Consider the following 11,319-nt stretch of genomic DNA (forward strand, 5'->3'; position numbering starts at 1 on the left):
AAATGGGCTCCTCCATCATAAATCCAGCGTGCAGTGTGTATTTACTCTAAAACAGACTGGTCACATTTTGTTGGGAAAAGTGTTTTCCTCTTGAATTCTACGAGCTCAGAGGTAAAAAATGCAAAACTGAAAGTTTCCTACTTGAAAGATGAAACATGCTAACACAAACATCAAGGAGATGCATTCAAAATTAAAGTAATACAAATTAGAAACATCCTATCTCAAAGTAATGCTCATGCTTGCTTGCGTATTTATTATTTCTAGGCTCGACTGCTGTATTTCATCAAAAATATGTAGAGGCCACCTTTAAAAGTCACTGAATGAGTGCTGTATGTATGAACATAATTTTTTAAGAGAATCTGGTTTCTTGACCATGTGAGTTTGTTCAGCAGAAAGCACACACACACACACACACACACACACACACACACACACACACACACACACACACACACACACACACACACAAACACACACTGATGACTAATTCAGGTGGAGGAGGTGCAGCAGAAACACCAAGCTAATTAGGCATCTGAGTGAACCAGCTCAGCTGCACAGAGGAAGCTAAAGTTGCAGGACAGAGACAAAGCAAAGGACCAAGATGGACTCTCAGCACATTGTAAGTATCTGCTGAGTTGTTTTTCTTTATTTAAATACATTATTTGTGGTTACTAAAAAAAATGCTGTATTGAACATTATTTTTAAAAATTATAAGGAAAACAGAAAGCCTAAGCTCTCAGCTGCTGCATGGGTCCGTTGACTTTTGATTTTGACACTGAATGCAGATTGAATTACGTGAGTTTCATATCATAACAGTTAGTTAAAATGATGATTCCCTCTATTAATAAAGGAAAAAAATAATCCAAGCCTATCTGGTCCTGAGTTAAAAATCACGAGTTAAGTGTGATCAACCATATTTGTTTGGATAGCTGAGTACAATTTCATTAGTCACACTTAGATTAGATTACTTAAGTAGAACCTGCGTGACAAAGTGAAGTAGGTTTCAAGATCTCAAAAATCAACAGATCCTGTTACAATCTAAAGAAACAAACAGCTGAGAAACAAAGTGTTTGATATCTATCAGTCTGGAAAGGGTTACAAAGACCGTTATTCACAAATGGAGAAAACATGGAACATCTGTGAACCTACCCAGGAGTGACCAGCCTACCAGAAGTAGTCTGAGTGGATCATTGCCTCAATAATAAAAGAGACTGGGCAAAACTGGCATCCATGGGAGACTTCCATGGAGAAAACCCCTGCTGACTAAAAAGAGCACAAAGGCTTGTCTGACATTACCAAAAAGCATCTTGATGAACCCCCAAGTTTTGGGGGGAAATATTCTGTGGACTGATGACACAAAAGCTAAACTTTTTGGAAAGTTTGGGTTACATTAAATCTGGAGCAAAACTAACACAGCAATTCATAAAAAGAACATCACAGTCAAACATGGTGGTAGTAGTATCCTGGTCTGAGGCTGCTTTGCTACTTGAGGACCTGTATGACTTGTTGTAATTGTAGAATTCTGCAAAAAAGATTGGGCCAAAATTCCTCCACAGAGATCTCAAAGACTTATTGACTGTTGTCAAAAATGCTTGATTGCAGTTGTTGCTGCAAAGATGGCCCAACCTGTTAAAATTTAAATCTACATTTTGCATATTTAACACTACCACTTTGTAATGTATATTACACTGATGGTGAGTTCATACAGACTGGTACTCAAAGGCCTTGGGTAACAAACAAAAGCATCAGCTGAGAGCTTGTGAGGTCATTCAGGACTGGAGTGACCTCTCTGGGTTAATTTGGTTGGACCAGTGAGGTAAATCTACACAAAACAAAAAAGACAAAAACCAGGTGTAGCGTTCCTGAGCCGATATAACCACCTAATCTCTACTCTGTGTGTGTGTGTGTGTGTCTGGTGTCGTCTGTCAGCCCGGAGACTGATGGACAGATGTCTCCTGTCACCGCGGTAACTGTCTCCTTCTTTTCCAGGCTTCCGTCTGTCCTCTGACAACATGTAATTAACTGACACTCTACCCTCTGTGTGCGTGCATGCGTGTGTGTGTGTGTGTGTGTGTGTGTGTGTGTGTGTGTGTGTTGCAGGGCCGGATCGGAGCTCGACATCTCTCTCAGATTCAGGAGGAGTCGGACAGCAGAGGGCACAGGTAACCTGTCAGGTGAAGAGATACACCACCGATAGAAAGAAAAGAAAGAAAGAAAAAACAGGAAATGACAAATTGATCTGAAACAAACGAGTCTGATTAAGAAGCTACCAGGCAAAGGTAGGATTACACAAGCAGGAAGAGAGGCTAAAAGGGGAGGGGGACAGTCTTGATAGTGCGTTCGTGCACATCATTGTTGTCATCATTTCACATAGGAAGGCTCCTAACTGAGCAAATTGACCTGGGAGTATCTGTATTAAGAGCTGTTTGATTTCTCTAGATGCTAAGGAAAGGCGCATGTGTGCTTCCTTTGTTACCTCCTTTAGCAGAGGATACATTGGAGCATCTTTTGAAGCAGACAGTGCCATCTATCTATTCATAGCGACGCACCACCTGACGATTAATGAAAGCAGTAAGCAAAGCAAAGTAGTGCATATCATGTAAATGTTGAGTATATGTGTCCATTTCATAACATAATTTGATATGTTTTCAATTTTTAATAACAGACCATTAAACCCACAGCTGAACTCTGAGCATCAAATAAAATCTGCAACAGAGATTTATATAAGCTCTCTAAATCAAGATTATAAGCAATATTAATTATACTTAAGTTTCCCTGTAAATAAGCTTCCATTAGTTATGTCCCCACAATGGCCTCTTAATTGCATAAGTAATAGTCATATAAAATCCTAAACAAGGAGGAGGATTGGAGTTAGAGTCCAACATCTCTCTAGCAGGAAACATTATAATGCTGATGATTTATAATTTATTTCATTCAGAAATCAGGTTGTTGTTTTTATGATCTGCATGAAACAACGCAGTAAGAGAACACTGGGGAAGGTTTAGGGTTAGCATTTATACTGCATGTATTTAATAAAATAGCTCGTTAAAAACACAAAATGAACAATCGATTAGCCTTAACTATTGACTTAAATTGATTAAATAATAGGAATAGAAGGTTCAAATTTCCAAAAGAGAATAAAAGCACAACTTAGATTTTGGTGGTTAGTAAAGTGGTTAAAAAAATTAAAAATAAGAACTATAAAGCAAAGTCATCCAAACTAAACTTGGATGGAAACATTGCTGCTGGCAATAGAGGACCTGGAAACTCAGTCAGGGCAGTTCAATCTGATAACCGTGTGTGTGTGTGTGTGTGTGTGTGTGTGTGTGTGTGTGTGTGTGTGTGTGTGTAAGAGAGAGATAATCTGCACTGAAGCACAACCTTGGCAGAGGGATACTTTACTGTGATCAGACCCACTGTGTAAACAAATCTGAATGGAAACTGGTTTACATGGAGGAGTTTGTGTGTCACAGTGTGTGTGTGTGTGTGTGTGTGTGTGTGTGTGTGTGTGTGTGTGCGTGCGTGCGTGCGTGCGTGCGTGCGTGCGTGTGTGTGTGTGTGCGTGCGTGCGTGCGTGCGTACGTGTGACTATATGTCTTTGTGAGGCTTAGCTCTTTTATAAAGATTTAATCTTCAAAGGGCTCTTTGAGAGTTCCGACTTGGTTTTTAGGGTTCATGTTTAAAATCAGTTTTGGTCCTGAGAACATGATATTAACATGGGTCCACACAAAGATAGGATGGCAAATTTCTGTGTGTGTCTGTGTGTTAATTGCTATGCCAATCAGCACGCACTGTCAGCTTGACAAGATTAAGACATGATGGGCTGAAATATAAACTCATCACTCTCCCTCCTGCTCTGTCAGTTCCTGTTTCCTGCCGCCAATCATCCAGCAGCAGCAGAAAGGCGAAAGAAGGAAAGCACGTGTGGTGGAGAGACAGGAAGAGAGGAGTCCGTCTGATGATCCATCCTCGCTGCCTCTGGGCAGCCAACAGGAGAAGCTGGAGGACAACAGGAGTCTGCTGGAGGAGGTAATGTTTACAAAGATATTACAAATTCACATCACAGCTGTGGTTGATTGTTAGAAGAAGATCAAGATGAAGCAGCTCACCCACTACAATTTCTGAGGTATATTTAATATATAAATACCAGATAAATACTGATTTTAAGACTTAATACTGCACAATGTAAAAAATATGTTTTAAAAAAGACAAGACAAAACGATCTAGCTAGCTGTGCCTGTAACATTTGGGTATGGGTATATTTAAAGACAGTCAGTTTTAAACCTTATAATTTTTTTTTCTTTTTGTTACTTTGTTACTCTTACTTCATAAAATTCGATAGTCTATGTTCTTCAAATTAAAACGGCCAATCACAAGAAAGCGGACAAACTGTGAACTGTGACTTATACACAGTGTTTACATTTGAAGAGAGATGTGAATTAATTAATTTATTAGTATTTATAAATCATTTTTATCAGCTAAATTAATGTATGAATACCAAAATAAAATACTTTCTTGGAACTTTGCCCAGAAAATGGAATTAACTGATAAGCTAAACCTTGCTAGGAATTTTTACAATCTATGATAGGAATTACAAGATCAATAAAATGGACAGTAAAAAAAGAGTACAGACGAGTAAGAACAGAAGAAAGAATGAATGCATTTAAAAAAGATTTATTGAAGGAAAACTGGGGTGAAGTATATCAGGAACAGGACGTTAATAGTGCTTATAATAAATTCCTTAGAATATTTACATTACTGTACAATACCAACTGTCCAATAAAGCAATATAGTAGGAAACAGAAATATATGGACTGTCCATGGATAACAAAAGGTCTGCAAAATGCATGTATAAAGAAAAATGCTCCATACAGAGAGTTCTTAAGAACGAGAACTAAAGATGCTGAAATCAGATACAAAAGATATAAAAATAGGTTAACTAATATACTTAGATTTAGTAAAAAGGAATACTATAAGAAGCAATTAGATATAAATAGAAATAATAATAAAAGATTATGGGAAATCCTGAACAGTGTTATAAAATGTGGGACTGGACAAAAGAACTATCCCAAGTATTTCATTTGTAATGACCATGAAGAATACAATATGGATGTTGTGGCAAATAGTCTCAATGAATTCTTTGTAACTGCTGGACCAAATTTAGCAAGAACAATCACTCATCCTGGGAAAGCACAGGAAAAACCCGATACACTGATTGACAGAAATCCATATTCTATGTTTCTCACAGCCGTTGATGAAAATGAAGTTCTTGAAATTGTCAAAAAATGTAAAAATCACAAATCTTTGGATTGTAATGATATTGATATGATAGTGGTTAAAAGAGTCATTGAGGCTATTATAAAACCATTTACATACATCTGTAATTTATCATTTCAAACTGGTCGATTTCCAGACAGAATGAAAATAGCAAAAGTTATACCTCTATACAAATCTGGAAACAAACACCATTTCACAAACTACAGGCCTGTCTCTTTACTACCTCAATTCTCAAAAGTTCTTGAAAAACTGTTTAAAAACAGACTGGAAAAATTTATAGATAAACATAAACTACTCACTGAGAGTCAGTACGGATTCAGATCAAGCAGATCAACATCATCGGCACTATTAGATTCAATAGAATACATCACAAATTCCATAGACAAAAAGCAATATGTGGCTGAGTTATTCATAGACTTGACAAAGGCATTTGACACTATAGATCATGATATATTAATAAGAAAACTGGAACGTTATGGTGTCAGAGGGGTAGTTTTAGATTGGGTCCGGAGTTATTTAAGTGACAGAAAGCAGTTTGTGAAAATAAATGGTGGTTGCTCCTTATGTATGGACATTGCTTGTGGTGTACCCCAAGGGTCAGTTTTGGGTCCAAAATTCTTCAACTTGTACATTAAGATAAGATAAGATAGAACTTTATTAATCCCTCGGGTGGGTTCCTCTGGGAAATTCGACTTCCAAAAAAAGCACAGCAACGACCAAAGTTACAGTTACAGAACTGTTATATATATATATATACACACACACACACACACACACACATATATAAATACAGAGACAAATATAAATAAAATATACAAAGGGGATAAATAGAATAAATAGGAATAAAAAATAAAAATACAAGTGAATTGCACATTTCAAGTATTGAGTCTATTGCACTGTTGACTATTTACAAAAAGTATTGCACAAGGTATTGTACAGTGAGGTGCAGAGGCACTACAGCTTAGTTGTTCCCTCCTTTGTCCTCCTGTTTCCCCTCCCTCTCCCCTCCAGAGAGGAGTTAAACAGTTTGATGGCGTGTGGGACAAAGGAGTTTTTAAGTCTGTTAGTTCTTGTCTTGGGGAGAAGCAACCTGTCACTGAACAGACTCTTCTGGTTGTTTATGGCCGTGTGCAGAGGATGCCCAGCATTGTCCATAATGTCCATCAGTTTCTTTAATGTCCTTTTCTCTGCCACTGTCACCAGAGTGTCCAGCTTCATGCCGACCACAGAGCTAGCCCTCCTGATCAGTTTCTCCAGCCTGGATGAGTCCCTCTTTGCTGTGCTGCTCCCCCAGCACACCACAGCATAGAAAAGTACTCCAGCAACCACCGACTGGTAAAACATCCTCAGGAGCTTCCTGCAGATGTTAAAAGACCTCAGCCTCCTGAGGAAGTACAGTCGGCTTTGGGCTTTTTTATACAGGTGCTCTGTGTTGCATGACCAGTCCAGTTTATTGTCCACCCACAGCCCGAGGTACTTGTACTTGTTGACCACCTCCACCTCCTCCCCCTCTATCTGAACCGGCAGTGGACCTGCTCTAGACCTCCCGAAGTCCACAACCAGTTCCTTAGTCTTTGAGGTGTTGAGTTGCAGGTGGTTTGTGTGACTCCATGCGACAAAGTTCCTCACCAGACTTCTGTACTCCTCTTCCTGATCATCCCAGATACACCCCATGATGGCCGTGTCATCTGCAAACTTCTGAATATGGCATAATTCAGAGTTGTAGCAGAAGTCAGAGGTGTACAGGGTGAAGAGAAGAGGGGACAGCACAGTTCCCTGTGGTGCTCCTGTGCTGCTGACCACTGTGTCAGACGTGATGTCCTTCAGCCTGACGTACTGTGGTCTGTCGGTGAGGTAGTCGGAGATCCAAGCCACCAGGCAGGGGTCCACCTCCATCCTGTTCAGTTTTTCCTGAAGCATACAGGGCCGGATGGTATTAAAGGCACTGGAAAAGTCAAGAAACAGGATCCTGACCGTGCCTTTTCCCCCATCCAGGTGTGAGTGGGCTCTGTGTAGGAGGTACAGGATGGCATCCTCCATTAACGACATCTGTAAAGTGTCCAAAGTATTAAAAATGGTTCTCTTTGCTGACGATACAAACATTTTTTGCTCTGGTGATGATCTGCAGAATTTATTGGAGGATAATTCAATCAGAGCTCCCTGACCTGCTGTCCATCTACACCAAGCGGTGCAAGTCCAAAGCTAGGAAGATTATGATGGACCTCTCCCATCCCAACAATGGACTCTTCTCACTGTTGAGGTCTGGGAAGCGCTTCCGCTCCCTTAAGGCCAAAACAGAGAGAATGAAGAGGAGCTTCTTCCCCCAGGCTATTCGGGGCCTGAACCAGGTGTAGGACTGGACTCTCCCAACACGTCACTATAAGACTGGACTCTCACACACGTCACCACACGCACCACCACACATTTCCTATAATCCTATAATTCCTATAATTTATAATCCTTATCTTTATAATCTCTTCTGCTATTTGCACATTCTTTACTGTAAATTCCTAAGTTAATTTGTAAATTTTTGTAGTAAATTGTAAATATTGTAAAACTTTTCTTCTGTCATTTAATGGTCGGGCATTGTACAGCTACAAGCATTTCACCCCCATGTCATACTGTGTATGGTTGTGTGTGTGTGACAAATAAAATTTGAATTTGAATTGAATTTGAATTTGATATGACTAATGAAATAAGTAAAGTGAAGTTCTGGCTTGATAAAAACAAATTATCATTAAATTTGAATAAATCTAAACTGATGTTATTTGGAAATAGTAGTTTAAATACAAATGCAAAGATTCAAATAAATGGTGTTGATATTGAAAGAGTCAGTGAAAATAAATTTCTGGGGGTAATAATAGATGAAAAACTTAACTGGAGAGCTCACGTAAGATATATTCATTCCAAAGTATCACGAAGCATTGCAGTACTAAACAAGGCAAAACAGGTATTCGACAGAACATCACTTCATATTCTCTACTGTTCACTGGTTTCACCATACTTAAGCTATTGTGCAGAGGTCTGGGGCAATAACTATAAAACCACATTACATTCACTTTTTACTCTTCAAAAAAAAGCAATTCGAATCATCCACAATGCAGGTTATAGGGAACATACAAACTCACTATTTTTGCAGTCTGAAATATTGAAAATTGACGATATAGTGAAATTCCAAACAGCACAAATTCTATTCAAAGCAAAAAATAAAGAACTGCCAGGTAATATTCAGAGTATGGTTTTTTTGAAAGAAGGAAGTTATAATTTAAGGGGTTTTTGTAACTTCAAAACAATGAAGGTACGTACTACAAGAAAAGGCTTTTGTGTTTCTGTTCATGGAGTGAAACTATGGAACAAACTGAATATGGAATTAAAGCAATGTCCAAACATAAAACTGTTCAAAAAGAGTTATAAAAATATGATCTTCTCGATCTATAAAGAAAAGGAAAATATTTAAATTAAGTGAATGTCTCTATTTAAAAACAAACAAACAAACAAAAAATTCATGATGTGATATTATAGTATAGTATATCAGAAATCTGTTCACTATTTTTATTACAAATTATATCAGTAAGGAAGCTGACTAAATATTCACTGATAATTTATGGCAAAGGGGTGGGATTAAATAAGTGTATACTTCTTCCCACTCCTTTTCAACATGTAAATTAATCAGAATGTTTTTTTGTATAGTATTTTTTTTCTCTCTTATTTCTTTTCTAAATGTACTTGTATATTGTTCACATGTTGAAATAAATTATCAATCAATCAATCAATCAATCAATCAATCAATCAATCAATCAATGTTTCTGTGTCTAAAGCTTGATGTACATCCTCGTGCTGGGTGATTAGAGTGGGTTTTTCTTTTTTTTTTCAGTTAGCTCATATCGAGAAAGAGCTTCGAGAGTCTCAGCAGCTGGATGAGGAGCGACAGCGGGAAGCTGAATTCCTCCGTCAACAGCAAAACAAGCTGCTGTGGCAAAACCTCTGTTACCTGAGTCTCAGCCAGCGGATCACCAAGTACGCAAAAATACGCAAACACACCCGAGGAGTTAAAGTTATGTAGTATTTTTAGCCTGTTTGCTTTAAAACATACAAAATAACCTCTCCACAAAAACCCTCTGCTTTCTGTGAGTACTCTGGTTAAAAAGAGATCCTTTAAAATCCTTTAAAATATTGTAAGAAACAGTCATTTCTGATAAAACTCATTCAAGCTGAGCTGGTTGACTCAGAAATATTCAAGTAAAAATAAAGATTTGAGGAATTTTGCTAAAATTCCTCTTTCTAAAATGTATCAGAAAAGCCTGTTGAATGTTTTATGTTTTCCTTTTGTTGTTGCTCCTCTATTTAACCCTGCATTTCTCTTCCATTCAGCTTCATTAACCACAAATTTAAGAAAAGAAAAAAAAAACCTTTGTCAGCTTCACCGTCCGATCTTTAAGTGATGACGTATGAACCCTGATTGCGGGTCCAAATTACTCTGCGTTTATTAAGGCTGTTGTGTTTTTAACATGCTTTAATGTTTTGTATCTTGTTCTATTTAAATTGAACAAACCAGTAAAAACAGGCAGTGTTCACTTTCTGTCTCTCTCGGTTTTTCTTTTCATTATAAAGTTCGGTTTTTAAAACCTTACAGTGTCACCACAGCCCAGCCCATGCAGCAGTAAATTAATGACTAACCTCATATTGTGGATGGATTATCTCAGTTGTTCTCCTGACTGAAGTTTGGTCTGTTTACAGCATCCTGCCATGCGATTGCATTTGTCTCTAACCATCGGGAACCCTCACGCTAACTTTTATTGAATGGAAAAAAGTTAGCGTTCATCTTCCAGCTTCACTGTGTTTATGTTATGCTAACATAGTTGTGTCGCCAGCGATCACGTAGCACATCATTATATACCAGCAAATAGTTTACAGAAAATTTCTCTTTCAGCCAAGCCGTCTGATCTTTTATTATAACATCACCTTGTACTTACAGCTTTGTTACCGAACCATCATAATGGAAGGGCTTTTAACAGAAAAAGACTTCATTTGAAATCTAATGTCTTCTAGTCTCTAGAAAAATGTGGCTAAATCTCACCCACCCCTAGCCCTAGAAAGTTGATATGGTGGATGTTGAAATATTAAACGGTTTTATTGTTGGTAATTTAGAAATTCTGAACATTTTTTTTCTAACCTGAAACATGGCTGGGCTCTGAATTAAAAAGTATAAATGAGTCTAAGAGTAGATAAATTAAAACAGCTGCATTTATCCTGACACATTTACAGTGTCAGGGATAATTAACTGATGATTAACTTTTTTGAGTGTAATCTTTTCCCTGTATAGACCCTGGGTCAGCAGCTACTTCAAGACGTTTCCCATGCACATCTACTGTCTGCCAGTCCAGGGCCCCAGTCGCAAAGGCAGGAGGTGGGGACTGAAGAAGAGGAGATGACTTACACTTTGTAAATTTGTTGGAAAAATATGCGTTTATTTATGTTTTTTATCATACAAATAAATGTCATTTCCTCATTCTTGGCAAAACTTTCTGATTTATTGTTTTTAGTTTAGTTTAGATGCTGATCATTGTGTCAGGTGTGTTGATCATCTAGATAACATCATGTAATGATAATAATAAAGAACTGGGGAGATTAAAAGTGTTTATTGTCCACTGCAGTGTCTTTTATCCGCAACTTTAGGGACTGATGATACCCCCTAGTGTTTGCTTTCATTAACACAAAGTGCTTCTAATTTTGAAGTCAAAAGATGTCTCTGCTTTGTGAACGACCTATTGATTAGTTTTGCTAGCTTTTGCTCACGGGAAAACATATATTATACTTCATATTTCAAATATGATCTGGATATGATCATATACTATGGTCATACCAGACCTCACCTTTCAGTGTGAGAAAATGAGCCTTTCATATACTGCATTTGAAAAGGGCAAGTGTATTAATCTCACTAACACAGTAGACACAAGGATAAGTTAGAATTTAAAAATCCCAAACGAAGGTAATTAAACCACATTAAGCATCCTTTGATGAAGACTATGGTTTAAAATCATA

General features: G+C 37.8%; 1 protein-coding gene across 1 annotated transcript; it reads left to right on the plus strand.

Moving 5' to 3' along the window:
* The first annotated feature begins 568 nt into the window (after positions 1-568).
* On the plus strand, positions 569-10,737 carry LOC147310024 (uncharacterized). The gene is made up of 5 exons (XM_086269256.1): positions 569-619; positions 2,101-2,162; positions 3,864-4,029; positions 9,152-9,294; positions 10,601-10,737. Exons 1-5 carry the CDS (start codon positions 602-604, stop codon positions 10,707-10,709), a joined length of 498 nt encoding a protein of 165 aa, XP_086125382.1. The 5' UTR covers positions 569-601; the 3' UTR covers positions 10,710-10,737.
* Positions 10,738-11,319: the final 582 nt, after the last annotated feature.

This window comes from Aulonocara sp. 'chitande type north' Nkhata Bay, linkage group LG17 (assembly GCF_057382095.1).
Source record: "Aulonocara sp. 'chitande type north' Nkhata Bay isolate Kocher_YH1m ecotype deep benthic linkage group LG17, A_spYH_male_GT1.1, whole genome shotgun sequence".
Taxonomy (NCBI): domain Eukaryota; kingdom Metazoa; phylum Chordata; class Actinopteri; order Cichliformes; family Cichlidae; genus Aulonocara; species Aulonocara sp. 'chitande type north' Nkhata Bay.

What these genes read in the sequence shown, in the direction of transcription:
- LOC147310024 (XM_086269256.1), top strand. An exon ending in TCGGACAGCAGAGGGCACAG is followed by an intron (nt 2,163 to 3,863) that starts GTAACCTGTCAG and finishes CTGCTCTGTCAG; the next exon opens with TTCCTGTTTCCTGCCGCCAA. An exon ending in CTCAGCCAGCGGATCACCAA is followed by an intron (nt 9,295 to 10,600) that starts GTACGCAAAAAT and finishes TTCCCTGTATAG; the next exon opens with ACCCTGGGTCAGCAGCTACT.